The sequence below is a fragment of the Dendrobates tinctorius genome, unplaced genomic scaffold (assembly GCF_039654945.1).
Source record: "Dendrobates tinctorius isolate UK_male_01 unplaced genomic scaffold, ASM3965494v1 ptg000035l, whole genome shotgun sequence".
In the NCBI taxonomy this organism is placed as follows: Eukaryota; Metazoa; Chordata; class Amphibia; order Anura; family Dendrobatidae; genus Dendrobates; species Dendrobates tinctorius.
In genome coordinates this window covers 36,932,404-36,957,280 of record NW_027361703.1, presented here as the reverse complement: position 1 = coordinate 36,957,280, position 24,877 = coordinate 36,932,404, and the positions used below count along the sequence as shown (strand labels likewise).

General features: G+C 44.7%; 1 protein-coding gene and 1 pseudogene across 2 annotated transcripts in view; one reads left to right on the top strand and one right to left on the bottom strand.

The window, feature by feature from the left end:
* The window catches only part of POT1 (protection of telomeres 1), a 123,961-nt gene that overhangs the window by 65,395 nt on the left and 33,689 nt on the right, over nt 1-24,877 (top strand). For both annotated transcript variants that reach the window (XM_073573418.1, XM_073573419.1), the window contains 3 exons: nt 782-838; nt 3,250-3,406; nt 17,289-17,494. In XM_073573418.1, the coding sequence (XP_073429519.1) occupies nt 782-838; nt 3,250-3,406; nt 17,289-17,494 (420 nt within the window). The remainder of the gene's footprint in view (nt 1-781; nt 839-3,249; nt 3,407-17,288; nt 17,495-24,877) is intronic.
* On the bottom strand, nt 22,455-24,107 carry LOC141087808 (ras-related protein Rab-10 pseudogene; annotated as a pseudogene).

Sequence of the window (24,877 nt, the reverse complement as noted above, 5' to 3'; positions counted from 1 at the left end):
AGCATTGGAGGGCACGCTGTTGAGGGCATGCTGTTGAAATCAGGGGAGCAAGAATGCTGCTGATCTTAATTGTCAGTCAGGACCCTCTGCAAGCAAGAAGCTGGGATATGGGGAAATTGTACTCCTGAAACTAAATAATGAGAGCACTGCTTTAAGGGGTTAAATAGAGACTCAGCTTGGAAATGCTGTGCGATCTCTGGGCAGCATATTACCGCAGGGGACTAGATGAACAGATTGATGTAAAGTTTTCTGTAAATAAAAGCTATGAAGTAAAACTATTTTACTTCTCTAAATTCCGGCTTTTTGTTGACTTAGCAGTCATATGGGAGAATCTGATCAGTGATCGCCAGCTAGCTCTGCATGCACACACTACAGAGACTGATGAGACCCGCCCACTTGACTGATAAGTCCAGATTGAATAGGGATTTCAATGAATTGAATACAAGTTATACTGAATACTATTGTGATCTTGCCAGAATAGAATTTAAAAAAATTAAAAAGTTTATGACTCAGCAAAATCCTCTCCATTGCCTTTTGTTACCTCCCTTTCAGTACAGCTATGCTTGCCATGCTATGCTATGCTTGTTCTGAGGTTATTGGCCAAGAATGGTTTCCGAATGGAATATCTGTTTGTTTTATCCAGGAATAATGTGGGCTGTGTGTGTCAACTGGAAATATTTTCCTGGTGGTAAATCAAGTATGTTTAATGAGATTGCAAGCAATATGGAGGACTTGTGGTTGAGACGCAATCACATGTTTCTTTCTTTTATCTTACATGCAGGTCAGATGTCGGCACCCTTTGATGCTCTGGAGAGATGCCAGAAGCTTTCTGTGACAGGTAGAAAACCATTAATGGATTTGAAGATCACAGTGAGGAAAGCTTCCTGCACAGCGGGTTGTGTAGTTATCTGAAATGAGCTGTACTCCTGTTGTAGGGCTCATATCAAACACCCATAGACTGTAGATGAAGGAAAGGAATATTTGGAGAGTATGAAAACAAACAAGACTCATTTTTCATAGATATATCTAGACTTAGAGCATGTTATTTTGTCATAGAATGTTTCTTTTTTTATAGTGATCGCGAACAGTGTGAAAGAAATGTATTCAATCTTAAAGTTAAAAAACAATCAAAAGTTAGATCCTTTTATGCAGTTCCTTCATTTATGAAGCACATTTATTCGGCAAACCTCACCTTTTTAATTTGCTAGCTAGAAGTTATCATTGTCTGCCATGTCATTGACATAGTAATGCTGTCGCCAAGTCATGGTCACTGTTTCTACAAGCCTGACAGCTCACTGTACACTTGCACCACTCCTCTTAGTACCGTCCTACACATTGCTTGATCTCAAACACCCTTTACGAGGGAACTATAATTTCAAATACATTTTCAGAAAAAGATGTGAACATGAGGAACCCTATTTCTGGCATTATATTACTTTTACTCAGCATTTTTCATCAGTATTCCTATATGCAGGCTCTATCTAATTTGCAGTTGACTCTGAGCTAGTGAGTGGAGATGTCCTACTGTAATTTCTCTCATTCATTAAAAGCACAGGCAGAAGTAGCAGCATGGAGGAAACAATTCAGCATAGTGAGAAGTGTAAATGTGAATCCATCTCTGGCATACACTAGCTAAAATATGCACCATCTGTTTTGCTTCTCACTCTGCTTTTCTCTCTTCCTCCCTGCTCCCCTATACATATAGTGTAATAGGCTGTGTAACCTGATATCATACTGTGCTGGAAGTCTTTTTGCTTGGAACAATTCAGATTTCGGTGTGAATGGTGAGGACAGAAGACTGGGGGAGTGGGAGAAGTGGCTCATAAGAGGAGAAGGAATCAGATTACTTCAATAAGATATATTACAAATAGATTCGCTGGTACTATTGATATATACAAAGTTTGGTGAAAGTGCATTTCCTATTTAACATACTGTATCACATTTAAAGTGTAACTGCCCTCTTAATTTTTATTTCATAATACAGTAATACACTTTAAAATAAGCAACTTTGTGATATATCTCTATCAGAGAAAACAGCTTCCTTCTCCTCCTGGACTGATCATTCAGTCTCAAAATTCTCAATTCCTGGGTAAAATCTGTATTCAGTGAAGACATATTTTTTCATTACTGAGATAGGAGATGGCAGTTGTGACTTATAAGATTCTATGTTGATGAAAGGGGTGAGGAGATCTATTACTAGCTCTTTCCTCCTATACACGGCATAGAATCTGATCGGTCGCAACTGTCCTCGCCTATTGCAGTAATGTAACATTTTGTTCTGTTCTGAATACAGAATGATCAGTCCCGGCGGAGAAAGAAGCCGATTTCTCTGCTATGATATATTACAAAGTTGATTATTTTCATGTGTACTACTGATTTATGAAGTAAAAAAAATAAAACAACTGTTACACTTTAAGTCACGTTATCAAAAAAGAATTTTACTAAATCTCCAACCCCGCCTCTGCTACACATTATGTATATCTTAACATAAAACTTTTAACATTGGGGTTGTAAAGTTTGTCAGAAAGGATTTGACTTGATAAAACATGCACATTGTAGCCTAAGGCCTCTTTCACACTTCCGTTTTTCACAATCAGTCAAGATCCGCCAATTTTGAAAAAAAAACGGATCCGCTATTTTTCTTTGCGGATCCGTTTTTTTCCCCATTGACTTTCATTATTGGCGGATCCTGACTGATTGCCGTCCGTTGCATCCGTTTTTTTGAGGATCCGCCACAATGTTGGTGTCCGTCAACATCCTCAAAGATTTCCAAACGGAGCTTGCAACATTTTTTTGGCCGGCGGATCCTCCAGACACTGAATTAAACCCAAATTCTGTCTGGGTGCCGGACAAAAAAAAAAATCTCCCCCCCCCCCCCCCCCCCCGGCCAGCGATTCCTTTAAATTTCGTCATTTTCAGGATCCGTCTAAAAACGGATCCTGTGCCATCCGTTCACATCAGTTGAGAACGGATCCGCTTGTCTGCCTTTTTGGCGGATTGTAACTGATGCAAATAACTGAAGTGTGAAAGAGGCCTTAGGAGTGATAAAATAACGCTGTCTTCACTGCAATCTGGAGAGGAGGATAGGTGTGAACTGCTGCAGGAAATGAAGCATGATTATACCATTGAATCTTTGTGTTTGCAATGTCATTTACTCTATCGCCTCATTGGGGGACACAGAACCATGGGTGTTATGCTGCTGTCCACTAGGAGGCGACACTATGCATAATTTTATGTCATTTTTTGTAGTACTTCCTGCTTATCAACAATGGCAGATAACCTCTCTTGCCAATATCAGTAAAAGCAAGGCTCCACAGAAATTTCGGATCAGAGTAAGACTGAGAAGTTTTCAACCCCATCACCTATATCGGTCCCTGAAGCTTCACTGCTCTAAATGTAATTCATTGTGAGTATTGTATATGTAAGTATGCAGACAAGTAATAGCAGGAAGTAGGGGGCAAATGGAAAGACGAAAGCTGACTTCGCATAATTGTTGAAATAATGCCTATGCAGTCGACTTCTCTGTGGCCCACTATACCCTCATAAAAGACACATTCTTATATTGGCCAAGTATCCATGCTTACTGGTACAGTAGAGATGACTTGCTTCTGGACCTTGGGGGGAATGTAGCAGGTGAAAATACTACCTGTCAGATTTTTGTTTCCTCTAACATCAGAAGGCAGACTTCAGAAGCTAGTTTTAACACCTTTACCCCCAAGGGTCGTTTGCACGTTAATGACCGGGCCAATTTTTACAATTCTGACCACTGTCCCTTTATGAGGTAATAACTCTGAAACGCTTCCATGGATCCCGGTGATTCTGACAATGTTTTCTCGTGACATATTGTACTTCATGTTAGGGGTAAAATTTCATTCATATAACTTGCGTTTATTTGTGAAAAAAACGGAAATTTGGCGAAAATTTTGAAAATTTCGCAATTTTCCAACATTGAATTTTTATGCCCTTAAATCACAGAGATACGGCACACAAAAAACTTAATAAGTAACATTTCCCACATGTTTACTTTACATCAACCAAAATTTTTTTTTGTTAGGAAGTTATAAGGGTTAAAAGTTAACCAGCGATTTCTCATTTTTGCAACACCATTTTATTTTTACGGACCACATCACATTTGAAGTCACTTTGAGGGGTCTATATGATAGAAAATCCCCAAAAGTGACACCATTCTAAAAACTGCACCCCTCAAGGTGCTCAAAACCACACTCAAGAAGTTTATTAACCCTTCAGGTGCTTCACAAGAATTTTTTGAATGTTTAAAAAAAATGAACATTTAACTTTTTTTCACAAAAAAAATTACTTCAGGTCCAATTTTTTTTTATTTTACCAAGGGTAACAGGAGAAATTAGACTTCAAAAGTTATTGTGCAATTTGTCCTGAGTACGCTGATACCGGATATGTTGGGGGAACCACTGTTTCGGCGCATGGCAGAGCTCAGAAGGGAAGGAGCGCCGTTTGACTTTTTCAATGCAAAATTGGCTGGAATTCAGATCGGATGCCATGTCACGTTTGGAGAGCCCCTGATGTACCTAAACAGTGGAAACCCCCCACAAGTGACCCCATTTTGGAAACTAGACCCCCCCAAGGAACTTATCTAGATATGTGGTGAGAACTTTGAACTCACAAGGGCTTCACAGAAGTTTATAATGTACAGCTGTACAATTAAAAAATCCTATTTTTTCCACAAAAATGATCTTTTCACCCTCAATTTTTATTTTTTCAAGGGTAACAGGACCCCAAAAGTTATTGTGTAATTTGTCCTGAGTACGCTGATACCCCATATGTGGGGGTAAACCACTATTTGGGCGCATGGCAGCTCGGAAGGGGAGCAGCGCCATTTTACTTTTTTGGCTGGAATTGAGATCGGACACCATGTCGCGTTTGGAAAGCCCCTGATGTACCAAAACAGTGGAAACCCCCCACAAATGACACCATTTTGGAAACTAGACCCCCTAAGGAACTTATCTAGATGTGTGGTGAGCACTTTGAACCCCCCCAGTGCTTCATAGAAGCTTAGAACGCCCAGACATGAAAATAAAAAAATCATATTTCTTTATCGCCTTATTGGGGGACACAGAATACCATGGGTGTATGCTGCTGCTGCTAGGAGGCTGACACTATGCAAAAACAATGAAATTAGCTCCTCCCCGGCAGTATACACCCACCGACAGGCACCAAGCACCTCAGTTTGTGCTTAGTGTCTGTAGGAGGCGGACCGGGATCTCCCCAGATCCGCATCTAACCATTTTCTTTTAGGTTTTGTGTGTGTGTATTAATCTTTTCCCATTTATTTTCCAGATTCTACACCGGGAAACAGGGGGTAAATGTTCACCCTGCTTTCCCATATCATGCGGCTGAGCGAGCAATGTGGTGTTACCCACATCGCAACTCTCAGGACCGCAGGCAGGACCCTTTCCCTATCACCCTCGGGTGCTACGGGCTGGCTTCAGGTGGCGGGTCCTAGCCAATTCCCCTCCTCACCCCTCTCCCGGGAAAGGGCTGAGAGGAAGACGGCGGTCACCGGCGGTGACTATCCCTTGCAGGCAGAAGGGTTTGGCGCCGTCTTCTGCACTATCCAGATAGAGTGCGGGGCAGAGGACATTCATTCCCAGCGGCACCCACTCATCGCGGGCCCCTGTGGTCATCCTCTTCAGGCATGTGGACGTCAGGTAAGCGCTACCATACAGTCTGGTAGCAGAGTCTGCTTTGAATTTCCCGCCCATTCTATGCAGCCGCGCGCCTCTCTGCAGCCGCGCGCCTCCCAGCTCTCACGCCGGGTACCCTTCCCTGAAGCAGTGGGGCCTCTCTCCCTTACCTCCCTCATCTAACGTGGCGTCACGGGCTCATCGCTCCAGGATCAGGGCTGCGGGGGCAGAAAACGGCGCGGCGCTGATTTTTCACTTTCACTTTCGGTCTGCTCCGGTGCGTGCCCGCTGCAGAACGCGCGCTTTGTTGGCGCCATTCCTCAGTCAGTCACGGGACTGCGTTCTGTCTCCTTATGACCCGCCCCCCCCAGGTCTCAGCCACTCGCGCAGCGCTGCCGCCCAGCACCGCCCATCTCTAAGGTCCTGCACCTCCCTGATTCCTCGTGTGACACATGCCAGGGATCTCAGCTTGGGGGACTCTTCTGCTGTTCTGCTCCACATCAGATAACGGTGCTGGCGACGGTAGGCTCTTATTTTTTTTTCTGAACCCCTAATTCAGCCCCCGCGGCAGTACTCCCTATTCAGATACTGGCTGCAGTAATTCTGCAGTCCTTGCATATGTCCTACTCTGCAGGGGCTCCTTACCCTAGATCCATCGCTATCCACTTCGCCTGCGCGCACTGCAAAGAGAAGCGGGCGTCAAGGCAGTTGTCTCCCTTCTGCCCGTCCGGCAGTCCTTCCGTGATGTCTGCCCCACCGGAGCACCCCGAGTCCCGGGATGAGCGCACCCCTCCTCCTCCAGAGTGGGCTGCTGCAATGTCTCTCAGTCCCTGGTCCAGGTCTTGGAACGTCTTCTGCAGCCACCTGTGCTCCGACCGCCTCTCACGGTGAGTCGTCTGCACCTGACCGCGACCTCCACAGGGACAGGCCGGATAGGATTGCTAGGAAGCGCGTTATTTCTAGCTCGTCTTCCAGCTCGCAAGGTCCGTCCGCTCTACCCAGGCTGCTTTTCTTGTATCCCTCGTCAGAAAACGACGGGATCTGACTCAGACGCAGATAACATGTTTAAGTCTCAGAACATGGTCGATAGTCTCTTATCGGCCATTTTCAAATCGCTCGAAATAAAGGAAGATAAAGCTCCTCTTCAGGACGGCGCCGTCCCCTTTAAACGAGCAAAACCTTCCTCCCGAAACTTTCCTAATCACAAGGAATTCGAGACCATTTTATCCAAACACTGGGAGCCCCCTGAGAAGCACTTCTCAGGCTGCAGGTACTTAGACGTCCTGTATCCATTCGATGCGGACCTTCTTACAAAATGGACGAAAGCTCCCGAAGTGGGCCCACCAGTTCCTTGTCTATCCTCTTTGAAGCATCTAGCCCCTCTTTCTGCCCTATTTTTTTGCTTCTGCCTGGGTGGCAAATGTCATTTCGACTTGGGCAGAAATTCTTCGCAGGGGCATTCTGTCGGCTGCCCCTCAGGACGAGTTGGAAGTTCTGGCAGACCAAATTAAGCATGCGGGTAAATACCTTTTGGCCGGTGGCGTAGCAAGGGCTAACTGCAATATAGTGGCTGTACGCCGAGGTCTTTGGTGAAAGTCTTGGAATGCGCATACCACTTCTAAAAAGTCGCTCACCAGTCTGCCCTTCCATGGTTCTTGGCTCTTTCGGGCCAAGCTGGATCAGATAATTTCCGATGCCACTGGAGGTAGAAGTACTTCGCTTCCCCAGTCTCGACAAAACGTCCTTTCCACAGAAGGGGGTTTAGACCATTCAGGCCCTTTCGTCCCTTCTCTGCCACGAAGAGAGCCACTCAACAGGATCGGCCGCTTGCCACCAGGGAGCGGGATCAGAGGAAACCTTCCTACAAACCCACTCCTCGCTGGTGATCTAGAGGACAATATTCCAGATCTGCAGGAGCCAATTCCGGCAGATTTTCGTCTAAGTGACTGGTCACTCCCACCTGGAATTTCTTCCAGGGTGGGAGGCAGACTTTCCTTTTTCGCGGATGCTTGGCTGTCCGTTGTCGACGACGCTTGGGTCTGAGAACTCGTCGCATCCGGATACAAAATCGAATTTGCTTCACTCCCGAACAGACGGTTTTTCCGGTCTCGGGCCTCCGCGACAGCGGGCCCAGATTCCGGGTTTTCTGCAGGCCATTTCCTCCCTTCTTTCCGCCGGAGTCATTGTTCCCGTTCCCTCAGACGAACGGTTTTCTGGGTTCTACTCCAATCTCCTTGTAGTCCCGAAGAAAGACCTCTCTCTTCGTCCTATTCTGGACCTCAAATTGCTCAATCGCCACGTGAAGATTCTTCATTTCAGGATGGAGTCTCTTCGGTCGGTGATTGCTTCCATGGAGCCCGGGGAATTTCTCTGCTCGGTGGACATTCGGGATGCCTATCGGCACATTCCAATTTGTGTGCAACATCAGAAGTATCTTCGATTTGCGTTTCAGGGAGACCTCTTTCAGTTCACAGCTCTTCCTTTCGGCCTGGCTTCAGCGTCCCGGGTTTTCACGAAGGTGATGGCGACCGTCATGGCCATCCTTCGCTCCAGAGGGATCCTCATCATCCCTTATCTGGACTATCTTTTGATCAAGGGTTCGTCTCGCCAGGACTGTCTCCGGAGCCTTCAGATAACCCTAGACACTTTCAGCCGCCTAGGTTGGCTGGTCAACAAGGAGAAGTCCATTCTGATCCCCACCCAGCGTCTGACCTTTCGGGGTATGGAATTCGACACGGAGCTAGCCCGTGTTTTTTCTTCCAAAGGAAAAATTTACAACTCTGTCCAAGGGCATCAGAACTCTCAAGAGGCCTGCTCCCATTCCCATTCGGTTCTGCATAAAGGTCCTGGGGAAGATGGTGGCCTCCATGGAAGCAGTGCCCTTTGCGCAGTTTCATCTTCGCCCCCACCAGCTGTCTCTGCTTTCAGCCTGGGACAAGACCACGATGTCCTTGGACCGTCCTATTCGGCTTCCTCTCAGGGTGAGGCAGTCTCTCACTTGGTGGCTACGGCCAGCGTCAGTTCTCCAAGGGAGGTCCTTCCTTCCGCCTCAGTGGCAAGTCATCACCACCGATGCGAGCCTTCTAGGATGGGGAGCCGTGTTCCATCAGAAAGCGGCCCAAGGCCGCTGGAAGCCACAGGAGTCTCTCCTCCCAATCAATCTTTTGGAGATCAGGGCAATTTTCCTGGCCCTTCTTCATTGGCAGCCCCTCCTCTCCGGCAAGCCGGTCCGTATTCAGTCGGACAACGCCACGGCCATGGCGTACATACACATCAGGGGGGCACGCGCAGCAAACAAGTAATGTCAGTAGTGGCCAAGATATTACGCTGGGCAGAACGTTACGTTCCGACAATCTCCGCCGTCCATTTTCCAGGGGTGGAAAATTGGGCAGCCGTTTTTCTAAGTCGCCAGGGCCTAGCGTCCGGCGAATGGTCCTGCACCCCGCGGTTTTCTCTCAGATATGCGACCGTTGGGGCACCCCGGATGTCGATCTCATGGCATCTCGGATGAACCACAAGGTGCCGGAGTTCGTAGCCAGGTCCAGGGACCCTCTAGCCGTCGCGTGCGACGCACTGATGACTCCTTGGTCCCAGTTTCAACTTCCGTATCTGTTCCCGCCTCTGGCATTGATCCCTCGGGTGGTCAAAAAGATAAAATCGTAAGGCGTACCAGTGATTCTAGTCGTTCCAGATTGGCCAAGACGGCATTGGTACGCGGAACTGGTCAACATGCTCGCGGACGTTCCCTGGAGGCTTCCGGACCGTCCAGACCTTCTCTCGCAAGGCCCCCTTTACCACGAGAATTCTCAGTCTCTGAGTTTGACGGCATGGCCGTTGCGACCGCAATTCTGAAGGAATCAGGTCTGTCCAGTCAGGTTATTCAAACTATGATCAGAGCCAGGAAACCAGCCTCTTCCCGCATTTACTATAGGTACTGGAAGGCTTTTTTCCGTTGGTGCGATAAGAGTCTTCCCAATGTCTTTCTCTATCCCGTCTATCCTGGGGTTTCTTCAGTCTGGGTTAGACGCGGGTCTGTCCCTCAGTACGCTCAAGGGCCAGGTTTCCGCTCTCTCTATCCTCTTCCAAAGAGAGCTAGCTTCTCTACCACAGGTCAAAACCTTTCTACAAGGGGTTTTCCCACGTGGCTCCTCCTCATCATTCGCCAATAGACCCGTGGGATCTCAACCTCGTCCTTAGCGCGCTCCAGAAGGCGCCGTTCGAGCCTCTCCAGGACATTCCTTTGTTCCTTCTCTCTTGGAAGGTCACCTCTTTGATCGCCATTTCATCCATCAGAAGAGTTTCTGAATTGGCGGCCTTGTCATGTCGTTCCCCTTACCTCATTCTCCATCAGGACAAAGCCGTCCTCAGGCCCGTTCCTTCTTTTCTTCCAAAGGTGGTTTCCGCTTTCCATATCAATGAGGATATCGTCCTCCCTTCTTTTTGTCCGGCTCCATCTCATCCTCTTGAGAAGTCTCTCCACAAACTGGACGTAGTTAGAGCCCTGCGTGTCTATCTTGCCAGGACCTCTTCCTTCCGTCTGTCCGATTCCTTGCTAATCATCTCTGAAGGTCGCCAGCAGGGCCTTCCGGCTTCCAAATCCACGATCGCTCGCTGGATTCGTTCTACCATTCTGGAAGCGTATCGTCTTCAGGAAAAGCGGCCCCCTCCGGGAGTAAGAGCTCATTCCACCCGGGCTGTGGCAGCTTTGTGGGCTGCTCGTCACCAGGCTTCGGCCATGCAAATTTGCAAGGCTGCAACCTGGTCATCTTTGCACACCTTCACGAGGTTCTACAGGGTTCATACCCAGGCCTCGTCTGATGCTGTGGTTGGTAGGAAGGTTCTGCAGGCGGCGGTGGCTCACCGGCCGACCTGAGCCTTTCGGTTACTTTCGTTCCTTTTTGCGGTTCCCACCCTTGGGACTGCTTTGGGACGTCCCATGGTATTCTGTGTCCCCCAATAAGGCGATAAAGAAAGATGGATTTTTGGTTCTTACCGTAAAATCTCTTTCTTGGAGCCTTCATTGGGGGACACAGCACCCTCCCTTTTTCAGTTGTACCGTGTTGGGTCTTAGAGTCCCCTGTTGGGTTGGTACATATGGTTCGAGTTTTTTCTCGTTGCTTCTCCTACTGCTTTTTCACCAACTGAGGTGCTTGGTGCCTGTCGGTGGGTGTATACTGCCGGGGAGGAGCTAATTTCATTGTTTTTGCATAGTGTCAGCCTCCTAGCAGCAGCAGCATACACCCATGGTATTCTGTGTCCCCCAATGAAGGCTCCAAGAAAGAGATTTTACGGTAAGAACCAAAAATCCATCTTTTTTCCACAAACATGATCTTTCAGTCCCCAATTTTTTTATTTTCCCAAGGGTAACAGGAGAAATTGGACCCCAAAAGTTGTCCAATTTGTCCTGAGTACCCTGATACCCCATATGTAGGAAAAACTACTGTATGGGCACACGTCGGGGCTTGGAAGGGAAGTAGTGACGTTTTGGAATGCAGACTTTGATGGAATGGTTTGCGGGTGTCATGTCGCGTTTGGAGAGCCTCTGATGTGCCTAAACTGTTGAAACTCCCCACAAGTGACCCCATTTTGGAAACTAGACCCCCTAAGGAACTTATCTAGATGTATGGTGAGCACTTTGAACCCCCAAGTGCTTCACAGAAGTTTATAACGTCCGGGCGTGAAAGTAAAAAAATCATATTTTTTTTTCCACAAAAATATTTTTGCCCCCAATTTTTTATTTTCCTAAGGGTAACAGGAGAAATTGGACCCCAAAAGTTGTTTTGCAATTTGTCCTGAGTAGGCTGATACCCCATATATGGGGGTAAACCACTGTTTGGGCGCATGGCAGAGGTTGGAAGGGAAGGAGCACCATTTGACTTTTTCAACGCAGAATTGGCTGGAATTGAGATCAGACGCCATGTTGCATTTGGAGAGCACCTGATGTGCCCAAACAGTGGAAACCCCCCAATTCTAACTCCAACCCTAACCCCAACACACCCCTAATCTCAGCCCTAACCCTAACGGGAAAATGGAAATACATTTTTTTTTTAATTTTATTATTTTTCCCTAACCTAAGGGGGTGATAATGGGGGGTTTTATTTACTATTTATGGCAGGTTTTTATTTTTGGCAGCTGTCGCACGCTAAAAGACTCTTTTTATTGTAAAAATAGTTTTTGCATCACCACATTTTGAGACCTATAATTTTTCCGCATTTTGACCCACAGAGTCATGTGAGGTCTTATTTTTTGCGGGACGAGTTGACGCTTTTATTGGTATCATGTTCGGGTACGTGACATTTTTTGATCGCTTTTTATTCTGATTTTTGGGACACAGAATGAACAAAAACCAGCATTTCAAGAATTTATTTTGGAGGGTGCGTTTACACCGTTCCGCGTGAAGTAAAATTGATAAGGCGGTTTTATTCTTCGGGTCAGTACGGTTACAGCGATACCTCATTTATGTCTTTTTTTTATGTTTTGGCGCTTTTATGCAATGAAAACAATTTTATTCTGCGAGCTATAACTTTTTAATTTTTTCACTGATGACGCTGTATGGCGGCTCGTTTTTTGCGGGACAAGATGACGTTTTCAGCGGTACCATGGTTATTTATATGCGTCTTTTTGATCGCGCGTTATTGCACTTTTTGTTCGGCGGTATGATAATAAATCATTATTTTTGCTTTGTTTTTTATTTTTTAAGGGGTTTGCTAAAGGGGTTAACTAATGGGACAGTTTTATAGGGCGGGTCGTTACGGACGCGGCGATACCAAATATGTATACTATTATTGTTGGGTTTTTTTTTAATTTCCAAAAAATGTTATTAGGGAATATTTTTTTTAATTTGTTTAGCGATTTATTTTTACACTTTTTTTTTTTTTTTTTTTTAACTTTATTAGGTTGTCCCAGGCGGGACATCACTGTCCTGTGACAGATCGCTGATCTGTCACATCACAGATCACTGTGACAGATCAGCGATCTGTCACGGGCATAGACGCAGACTTCCTCATGCCTGCGCTTTGCAGGCACTGAGGAAGCCAGCTCCCTGCAGGCCCCCGAAGGTCCCCGTCGCCATCTTGGATTCGGGGACCTGCAGGGATGGAGCCCCCGCAGCAGCGCTGCACATTGTGCTGCTGTGGGGGGCTCAGGGAAGCACGGAGGGAGCCCCCTCCCTACCGATGCTTCCCTTTAACCCCCGATACACCGCAATCGTGTTTGATCGCGGTGTGCAAGGGGTTAACATGTCGGGGGCGGTCCGTGACCGCCCCTGACACATAGTGCCGGGTGTCAGCTGTGATAATCAGCTGACACCCAGCCGCGATCAGCTGCTCTCCCCCCGTGAGCGCAGCTGATCGCGCTAGACGTACTATACCGTCCCTGGGCATAGGGGCCCGGGGCCCATGGACGGGACAGTACGTCTGATGTCAGAAAGGGGTTAATGACATTATATGTTGTTTAGCCTTCTTAAAGGGAAGTTGTCAGCAGGATTGTGCACAGTAACCCACAGACAGTTTCAGGTCGGTGCTGTTATTCTGATTAAAATGATACCTGGGTTGATTAAATCCGTCTTGTGGTTGTTCTTTAATCTTTATTTTCAGTTCCCAGTAAATGATTTGCTCGTGCCCCGGGGCGGGCCTGGAGGGGGTCTTCATGTGTTGCTTGGATTAGGTATTCATAATACAGACTGCTGACAGATCACTGATCCCTCACTGACCTGCCCCCTAGTTTGCATAATTAATATTTGTACATACTTAAAAAAAAAAAAAAAAAAAAACTTCTGCAGGCAGCCACCAGCCATGACATCTGCCCTGCAACATAATTTCATGGGCCAATAATATCTGTTCTTCATGTTATTCAGCTAGAGAAAAAATAAATCAATTTGAAAATGGCTTCCGCCTCGCCTGCGCAGTAGCAGCTATCTGTGTATATAGCTGTGATCCAATAGCTGCTACTGCACATGCATCGGCAGCGTCATCTTACTGGAGAAGAAGAAAAATTGTGCCACCTGTGCAGTAGCAGCTATTGGATCACAGCTACATTAGGTAGTATGCGCAAAATAGTAAGAAGGGAGGAGAAGGACTACCTGTAAACGCGTGCACACTCCAATATATATATAAAAATATCAATTTTTATTAGACAGTAACACAACAAGCAAAGTGAAAATGAAAACAATTAAAAATATGTGCAATGGGTTCCCACATCTGAATACCAAAATGGTGCATAATAGGATACATAGCAATATGACCATATAAAGGAAAAACACCATAGCCTTTTATAAGGAGGAACAACGAGTATATATAGCCAAAAATACAGAAAAACATTGTATCTATCAAAAGTTATGTTTTAATAAATATATATGGTACAAACATTATGTAATAACAAACATGCATGGGCATATATCAATGTCATATGACTAGCTCCATGGGTCAATATAATGACCAGGAAAAGTGGGACCCAAATGTATAACAACACATGAACCATTCAAAAGAAGATCACATAGAAGGTTAAAAGTTATTTCAAGACGTGTTTTTTAGCGACATCCTGTGTGATCACCGATACGGCGCATTGATTGGCTATATATATATATATATATATATATATATATATATATATATATATATATATATATATATATATATATATATATATATACACTCACTGGCCACTTTATTAGGTACACCTGTCCAACTGTGTGTTAAGACTTAATTTCTAATCAGCCAATCACATGGCGGCAACGCAGTGCATTTAGGCATGTAGACATGGTCAAGACAATCTCCTGCAGTTCAAACCGAGCATCAGTATGGGGAAGAAAGGTGATTTGAGTGCCTTTGAACGTGGCATGATTGTTGGTGCCAGAAGGGCTGGTCTGAGAATTTCAGAAACTGCTGATCTACTGGGATTTTCACGCACAACCATCTCTAGGGTTTACAGAGAATGGTCCGAAAAAGAAAAAAAATCCAGTGAGCGGCAGTTCTGTGGCCGGAAATGCCATGTTGATGCCAGAGGTCAGAGGAGAATGGGCAGACTGGTTCGAGCTGATAGAAAGGCAACAGTGACTCAAATTGCCACCCGTTACAACCAAGGTAGGCAGAAGAGCATCTCTGAACGCACAGTGCGTCGAACTTTGAGGCAGATGGGCTACAGCAGCAGAAGACCACACTGGGTACCACTCCTCTCAGCTAAGAACAGGAAACTGAGGCTACAATTTGCACAAGCTCATCGAAATTGGACAGTAGAAGATTGGAAAAACGTTGCCTGGTCTGATGAGTCTCGATTTCTGCTGCGACATTCGGATGGTAGGGTCAGAATTTGGCGTAAACAACATGAAAGCATGGATCCATCCTGCCTTGTATCAACGGTTCAGGCTGGTGGTGGTGGTGTCATGGTGTGGGGAATTTTTTCTGGGCACTCTTTGGGCCCCTTGGTACCAATTGAGCATCGTTGCAACGCCACAGCCTACCTGAGTATTGTTGCTGACCATGTCCATCCCTTTATGACCACAATGTACCCAACATCTGATGGCTACTTTCAGCAGGATAATGCGCCATGTCATAAAGCTCGAATCATCTCAGATTGGTTTCTTGAACATGACAATGAGTTTACTGTACTCAAATGGCCTCCTCAGTCACCAGATCTCAATCCAATAGAGCATCTTTGGGATGTGGTGGAACGGGAGATTCGCATCAGGGATGTGCAGCCGACAAATCTGCGCCAACTGTGTGATGCCATCATGTCAATATGGTCCAAAATCTCTGAGGAATGCTTCCAGCACCTTGTTGAATCTCTGCCACGAAGAATTGAGGCAGTTCTGAAGGCAAAAGGGGGTCCAACCCCTTACTAGCATGGTGTACCTAATAAAGTGGCCAGTGAGTGTATATATATACACACATAGAGAGAGACCATAATCTGTTTATGGGCAAGCCCCCGGAAGAAGCAAGAGGGACCAAACGCGAGTCGGGGCGCGGGGGTTCCTTGTACAGCACCACGATTACTGTCATACTTCAGCTAAGGTAATTACAGTAGGTATTATACCGATATTTACTTTTGTGTGGTAACTGTTGTTATCCTGGCATTGGTATTAGTCTGTGTCTTCTACCTTAATCATTGGTAATATCTTTGGGTAAGCAATTGTATTTGTAGATGCTATATAATAGACCTTTTTGGGGTCATTTTTGGCACGGATTTTAGTAACGTTAACCCTTGATAGTGGTATTTGAATTAGGACTATGAAGCAGTTAGGCTTTATTAATGTTTTGTGGTATTTGTATGATTACATATTGTGACACGAATGTACACTGATTAATTTTAATTATAATATCTTGGGCTGTGCAATTCCCCCTTGGGGTATATTATGTCAAAAATGATATGTGGTTTTTTAATTCTTGTTTCATGAAATAAAATAGTTGTGATTTTATTACATAATATTGATTGGTTCGCTTCATTTTTCTGGGCTATTAGTTACATCTTATTGCCCTTGAGTGTGTATCATTGTTGTAGAAGTGCCAATATAGCATTGTTTAAGGACACTATAGTGTGTTACTTTCCTGTTGTGCCCGACGCTGATGTCTGCTGGCACAGATCAGTCAGATACCACTCCTGCTGGCGATTCAGTGACTTCCATTGACATCTGGTCAATTGCTGTGCTTTTTTAATACATTGCCTTTATATTCCCGCAGTTTTTGAGTTGTATCTTATCATTGTGGTTTGGTCCTGATGTAACCTTGACATGCGTTGACAATGAACTGCATTCATGCTTCACCTTCAGGTGTGATCGTATCTCTTAACCTTTGGCAGGGCAGACTCTGAACCTCCATATTTCTCTTTTACGGGCAGCACGGTGGCTCAGTGGATAGCCCTGGGTTCGAAATTCATATCCCACCATTGACAACATCTGCAAGGAGTGTGTATGTTCTCCCTGTGTTTGCGTGGGTTTCCTCCGCGTACTCCGGTTTCCTCCCACATTCCAAAGACATAGGGATAGGGAATTTAGATTGTGAGCCCCATCTGGGACAGTGATGATAATGTGTGCAAACTGTAAAGCGCTGCAGAATATGTTGGTGCTATATAAAAATAAAGATTATTATTAGATTATTGCATTGATATCACGTTGACAGAGCAGCGCCTTCTCTTCTGCTCTGCTCTGTCGATGGGGCGTGACTGCCAATGTCCTGCTGATTGATATCCGCAGGCTAACTATAACGATCAGGCCCTTCAGAAGAAGAAGAGCTGCTCTGTTGACGTGGAGCAGTTGAATAGCCTTCAGGAATGGTTGGTGACCGCTCTGAGCTGGCGACAGATACAACAGCAAAGTATTTGCCTCAAAGGCCCATAGTAAAAAAAAAAAAATAAAAACAGTGCTGGACAACCCCTGTAAGTATTAAAATATAATAATTATACAAAGTGCGTAGTAAAATAGAACAAATACTGTTAGAGAAACTTTAATAAAAAAAAGCCCAAAATGATCATGAATAGTATTACTTGTTCCTCTCTGTTTTAGTTATTGTGAAACTCCACATTCTATTGGAATTCTGTGCTGGAAACCATTGTCAGATTATCACCTGTTACCATACTGATCATTATTTTTTGCTGTTAACATAAGTTCTCTCTACTGCCTCGCCTCCTGTTTAGGCTGGATGCTCCCGATGAACACAGCCTTAACAACATTTTTGAAGATCGCTTTAATGGAAGTCCAAACACAAATACTCCAAGTACGCCTTGGTACCAGTCAGCATTATGGAAAACGGGAAATCTTGATGACCGGGCTGTAGCTATTCATTTTGTAAAGAAGTGTGATGCTCTACAAAGTCCAGAAGATTCTCTAATCATGGTGGAAGGTAAGAATTAAGTATTGAAAGCGTAGCCTGTAGTTCACAATCGTAGCCACTGGGTGGCAGCATCATCACAAGTAAAAATTATAAAAATTATATTCTGTTGGCTTTACAAAAGTGTTGGTTCCTGCAGAAGGATAATGAACTAATTTCATTTATTTTTCTTTTTGGAACTTTTCATTCCTTTTATCAGCATAAATTGGCAATCTTAAATTCCTGTAACTTTACTGAACAGAGCCTTCTTTAGAATATAGAATTACAGGAATTAACGATTTCTTTGACTGTACTGTATGAAATGATAATGATAACCAGTTAAGTAGTTTAAATTGAATAATTACTGTATTCACTATCTAGGAGCAGAAATTGTGAAATTAAACTTAAATTGATGTTAGAAAGTAGTACTGTTCCTTATTCACTGCTATTAAATTCCTGTCTGTCAAAAAAGACCAGAGTAATATGAGAGAGGCCATCACAGCTGACAGGTTCCCTTTAAATCAGAGAGCTGTGTCACACAAAATAGTTCATAAATAACATTAATCACATGTCTACTTTACATCAGCACAATTTTTGAAACAGCATTTTTTTTGTTAGGAAGTGATAAGGGTTAAAAGATGACCAGCGATTTTTTTTTTTTTTTTTTTTTTTTTTTTTTTTTTTTTTTTTTATTTTTACAACAAAATTTACAAAACCATTTTTTTAGGGATCACCTCACATTTGAAGTGACTTTGAGGGGTCTACAGCTCTGGTAAAAATTAAGACACCACTGCACAGTTTTATAAAAATCAGCTTCTCTACAGGTCTGACAGCCATTCCATTCCAGTGTCAGTTGAATTCCAACCAAAGTACACCTCATTCTACTTAATGTGCTTCTGATTAGGTGATCACCTGAACCAAATCTAATTTAATGAAGGAAAGTATAAAAAACCCGCTGTGGTGTTCACAATCCTCTTGTAATAGGACAAGCTGGATGGTAACACAAGTGCTAGAAATATCCCAAAAGTAATAGGAATGAAAAAATATCTTTTAACCATGCCAAAAGAGTTGAAAAGAAAAGTCTTGAGTGAGGAAAAGAAGGTCTCAATTCTGGCTTTACTAGCAGAGGGATACAGTGAGCGTCATGTTGCTTCCATCTTTAAAATTTCTAAGACGGAAGTCCATTACAACAAGGTCAAGCAGCAGACATTGGGGACAACAAAGCTACAGACCGGTAGAGGGCGAAAACGACTCCACTGACTGTGATGCCTGTCATCTTATTCTTATGTCACTTAGCAACCGCAGGATGACATCAAGTTACCTACATAGGAATGGCAAATGGCAGCTGGATTGAAGTGCATGGCCAGAACCGTTCATAACAGGCTCCTAGAGGCAGGTCTCAAGTCATGTAAAGCTAGAAAAAAGCTTTTCAACAATGAGAAGCAAAGGAGAGCCAGGCTGAAGTTTGCCAAAGACCATAAGGATTAGACCATATAGGACTGGAGTAAGGCAATCTTCTCTGATGAGTCTAATTTTCAGCTTTGCCCAACACCTAGTTGACTAATGGTTAGACAGAGACCTGGAGAGGCGTACAAGGCACAGTGTCTTGCACCCACTGTGAAATTTGGTGGAGAATCGGTGATGATCTGGGGATGCTTCAGCAAGGCTGGAATTGGGCAGGCTAATCATTGCGAAGGATGTATGAATCAAGCCGCATAGAAGGTTATCCTGGAAAAATAGTTGATTCTTTCTTCTCAGGCAATATTCTCCAACTCTGAGAACTGTTTTTCCAGCAGGACAATGCGCCATGCCACACAGCTAGGTCAATCAATGTGTGGTGAAGGACCACCACATCAAATCCCTGTCATAGCCAGCCCAATCTCCAGACCTGAACCCCATTGAAAACCTCTGGAATGTAATCAAGAGGAAGATGGATAGTCACAAGCCATCAAACAAAGAAGAACTGCTTACATTTTTGTACCAGGAGTGGCATAAGGTCACCCAAAAGCAGTGTGAAAGACTAGTGGAAAGCAGCCAAGGCGCATGAAAGCTGTGATTAAAATCATGGTTATTCCTCAAAATATTGATTTCTGAACTCTTCCTGAGTTAAAACATTAGTATTGTTGTTTCTAAATGATTATGAACTTGTTTTCTTAGCATTATTTGAGGTCTGCAAGCACTGCATTTTTTTTTTTGTTATTTTGACCATTTCTCATTTTATGAAAATAAATACAAAACTTAGTGCTTGGAAATTCGAAGACATGTTGTTATTAGTTTATAGAATAAAAGAGCAATTTACATTTTGCTCAAAAATATTCCTATAAAGAGAAAAATCAGACAAACTGAAAATTTTGCAGTGGTCTCTTAATTTTTGCCAGAGCTGTATACAGTACAAAATATCGAAAAGTGACACCATTCTAAAAACTGCACCCCTCGAGCTGATGAATATGACATTCAAGAAGTTTATTAACCCTTCAGGTGCTTTACAGGTATTAATGGAATGTGAAAGGAGAAAATGAACATGTAACTTTTTTTCACTAAAATTTAACTTCAGACTATTTTTTTTTTTTTTTTATTTTCGCAAGGGTAACGGTAAAAAATGAACCCCAAAATGCAATTTCACCTGAACATGCCGATACCCCATTTATGGGGAAAAATCACTGTTTAGGCGCACCGCAAAGCTCCGAAGAGAATTGTCTGGGATTGAAATCGGACACCATGTCGCATTTGGAGTGCCCCTGATGCATCTAAACAGTGGAAACCCCCCACAAGTGACCCTACTTTGGAAACTAGACCCCTTAAGGAACGTATAAACTCTTGTGAAACACTTGGGGGTTTAAAGTGCTCAGACAACTAGATAACATAGATCCGTGAAATTAAAAAAAGTCATGTTTTTTTCCACAAAAATGATCTTTTAGCCCCCATTTTTTTTTATTTTCACAAGGGTAACAGGAGAAATTGGAATCATGTAATCCCTTTAAAAGCATGAAACTTTAATAAATTGAGGTAAAAAACACCCCCCTAATGCAATAACACAATTAACAAACTTTATACAATATTAACCTACGATAGCCCTACACTAGCCTGCTATCCCTTCCTGACAGTGGAGGTTGGCACCCTAAAAGATACGATTTAGCGCCCCCACTCCGCGGCTGCTGTCCCAGACTCGCCCTAAATGACCCTTGTAAACTGCAGGTGGGAAAACAATAAGCAAATAAAAGAGATGAAAGATAGTGCTTAATATAATACACAGGCTATTAATGTACAATATGTAAAAGACAGGCTATTACATGTAAACATAGAGAAACCTCTTGTATAACCAATAGATAGTAGCAAGTCTTGTCTTTTTGGGTATTAATAGTTTATTAGTTATTAATAGTCCTGTTTGGAATGCTGGCTCCTGCGCTGTGACAAGAGTTCTCGGGCATGCGCAGTGTGCGCTGCCCGAGAACCGACATCAGGCTATTGCGCCTGCGTGTTGTGGAGGCCCTAGATCCCGCCCCGCAGTGTGTTATGATGTGTACCTGTGGGACATATTACAGGTATGAGGAGCTAGTTATAAAAGTTGATATTTCAGCGTTACTGGGGGTCAGAAAAAGAAGAGCCACCTTCACAGAATGCAGCCTTAGTGCTGCTGAAGGTGGCTCTTTAACTGAAATACGCCCTGGGGGGGTGACAGGTTCCTTTTAATCACCATCTCCTGGAACTGAAGGTGCGACGTAGTACTCTGGCCTGCACATCGTTACAACAGGAAAGTGTTGCGCATTGACATATGTACAATGTGCACGGCCAGCTTCTTGTATCACACCTTGGCCTTTCTCAAAGCACTGTAAGGCTATAGGACTTGATCAGAGCGATCAACGCCCCCCATGTTTTTATTATACCCCAGTACACAGTCCGGTTTGCAGACCTTTGTAGAGGTACCCCGTACAGTGTTGAGGATGCTGCCATCACCATGTATGGAGGTCAAGAAAAAGACATCCCTCTTGTCCTTATAGTTGACCACCAGTAGGTGGTCGCTACATTGGGCTCTGCTGTCACCCCTTCTGAGCATCTTCCTAATTAGCGTTTTCGGGAGGCCTCTCTGATTTTTGCGAACAGTACCGCAGGCTGCAGTACCTTGCACAAATTGGGACTTGAAGAGTGGGATGCTGGTATAAAAGTTATTCACGTAGAGGTGATAACCTTTATCCTGCGGTGGGTACACCAAATCCCACACAATTTTCTCACTCACTCCCAGGACAGGGGTGAATTCAGGGGGTTCAATCCGGATATCCTTCCCTTCATAAACTCTAAGCCTGTGGGTGTACCCTGAGGTACTCTCACACAGCTTATAGAGTTTAATTCCATACCAGGCCCTCTTACTGGGCAGGTACTGACGGAACTTGAGCCTCCCCTTGAAATTAATTAGGGACTCATCCACGCAGATGTCCCTTTGGGGCACGTACACTTCATCAAATTTTTTGTTCAGTGACCGGCTGACCTTTGAACAGACGGTCAAAGTTGCTGTCATCTCGGGGAGGACACCATGCATTTTCATTCTAATGACAACAGAATGAAGAGTAAAATGTGACAGACACACAGATTGTGTCCAGGGAATGAACACTAGGGGAAGTGAGTGGGGTGACGGCAGTAACAAATAGAGGCATGCGGCAGCTGCTGAGAGCACGCTGCACTAAACAGGACCTGAGACACGTGACCACTGGGGGAGTGGCTGGAAGAGGAGCTAACCTCCATGCAAGGGAGGTAGAGAGTGTGAGCGAGAGCCGGGAGAGAGCGAGGTCAGACAAGCAGAGTTCAATAGCCAGAGGGTAATGCAGTATCCAAGGGCACAGACTGAAGAATGGTCAAATATAAGCCGAAGTCAGAAACTGGGCAGGAACGCAGTAACCAAGGGCACAGACAAGGAGGGTAGTCAGAGGGCAAGCCAGAGATCAGAACCGGAGACTAGCAGAGGTACAGAATCAGAGCGCAGGCACAAAACGAGGGACAAACCGTATCATACACGGGACCAATGGTATACACAAGTGTAGCAAGGTCTGCTGCTCAGCCGAAGACCGAACTATCATGAAAAAACCCGAACAGAAAGGTGGGTTAATTTAGTCCTCCCCAGACCAAAGGGAGGCCAGCAAGTTAACTTCATAGAGCCCAGGACGGGGAAAAGAATTCCTGTCCAGAACCATGACAGAAAAGAGGGCAGGCGCCTGCTCTGACAAAGGTGAGATACCGGCAAGCACTCGTATAGATGGATGTTAATGAGAGGAAGGGGACATTCATAGGGGAGGTTAAAAAGGAGGGTGTCAAGGGGAAGTGGTTTATGCTACAAGGGAGACGGGAGGGTGAGGAGGGGGCAGTGAACATGAATGGCGCAAAGAAAGGACTCAACAACATTTGCTCTTCCAGCCTGTGACACCTCCACCACTGCTGATATCTACATTTTCACTGTTTGGTTCTTTCACTGGAATCTTTCGGAGTATGTCTTCTGCTAAAGTGAGGAATGCCTTCTCAATGTTCATGTTTGATTTTGTGCTTGTCGCAAGAAGCCTAATTCCGTGTTCTCGAGCGATCTGCCCTCCTTTTGCTTTGAGCACCACTCGCTTGTCCTCCATGTTGCACTTGTTTCCTAGCAGCATCCGCTCCACGTCGTTGGCATGCTCATCTATGTTTCTGAGCCACTTGCTGATGTTGTCGAAGCTTTTGGCGTTGGTGATGTCATAGACTAACATGATCCCTATCGCCCCCCTGTAGTAGGAGGTGGTGATCGTGTGGAATCGCTCCTGTCCGGCCGTGTCCGAGATCTGTAGTTTGAACTTCTTTCCTTGTAATTCCACAGTTTTGTTCTTGAAGTCGATTCCGATGGTGGAGATAAAGGTGGTGTTGAAGTCATCATCCGAAAAGCGGAACAGGACGCAGGTCTTTCCCACCCCTGAGTCTCCTATAAGCAGCAGTTTGAAGATCAGGTTGTACGTCGTCTTCAGCTTATACTCGAGTATATACGATAGTTTTGAGCACTTTATGGGGTTCAGTTTTTAACCCTTTTCAGACATTTCTCGTAATAATATGTCCCTGTGTCCTTGTCCTATCTGCCCAGGGACGGATTATTACGTAATTTTTTTTAATGCAACACTGTGACCAAAGTCGCAGTGATCGCATTAAAATTCCGGTCGCCATCTTACCTCTGGGTAGATGGTGTCATCTTCCTGGGGGGTGTCCCCGCCCTCCCGCAACCACGATCGCTGTGATTGGCTGTTCAATTCTGATCAGCCAATTGCATCATTTCTCAGTGTTTCAGGCAATCAGATTGCCTGAAACACTGATGTTTCAACCTATGATCAGTGCTCTAAGAGCACAGATCATAGGCAGGTGCTTGACAACATCAGGCATCGCCTGAACCTGCTGATTGGCACGATCGATAATCACATCGATCTCGCCAATCAAAGGGCACAGCCACGGTGTGACCGCGCTGTGCCCCCTGGCAGTGACCTGCCTAGGATCGGAGCCATAAGAGTACCGAACCTAGGCTTGTGCCTAGCGACACCAACGTCATCAGGGCCAGCTTCGGTTGGTTGGTGCGATCGATGTCATCGTCGATCGCACCAATCACAGGGCACAGAAGTGGTGTGACCACACTGTGACCGCTCTGCATGTCGTCACAGTATATGCAGTACATTCAAGAAGTATAGTAATACTTTTTAGGTGCGTCACAGGAATTAAAATGGTGTGGAAGGAAAAAATGAAAATTTTACTTTTTCCCATAAAAATATTGCTTTAGCCCCAAGTATTTCATTTTCACAAGAGTAACCAGAATAAATGGATCATAAAACTTGTGCAGTTTCTCCTGAGTACACCGATGCACCTCATAGGTGAAAACTACTGTTTGGGTGCACATCAAGGCTCAGAAGGGAAGGAGCACATTTGACTTTTGGAGTGCAAAATTGCTGGTAATAGATAGCAAACGCCATGTCGCATTTGCAGAGCCTTTGGTATGCCTAAACCACATATCTCAAACTCTGTCCCATGGGCCAAATCTGGCCCGCAGGGTGAGTATATTTAGACAGCAACACCCAAATATTGTGGGGCCATTATATTGTATGAAATACTATGTGAGGCCCATTATACTGTATGGAGGACAATGTGGGACCCATTATACTGTATGGAGCACTATGTGAGGCCATTATACTGTATGGAGCACTTTTTGTGCCCGTTATACTGTATGGAGCACTACGTGGGCCCATTATACTGTACGGAGCACAATGTGGTGCCCATTATACTGTATGGAAGACAATAAACATGGAAAATTGCAGCATAAGAAGCATCAGGTGGTTTATTTGGGATGTTATAATGCAAGGCGAGGAGATTAGCCTCTTATCTGGAAGGGTTGTGCATCCCTGCACAACTTCTTTAGGGGACGTCTCT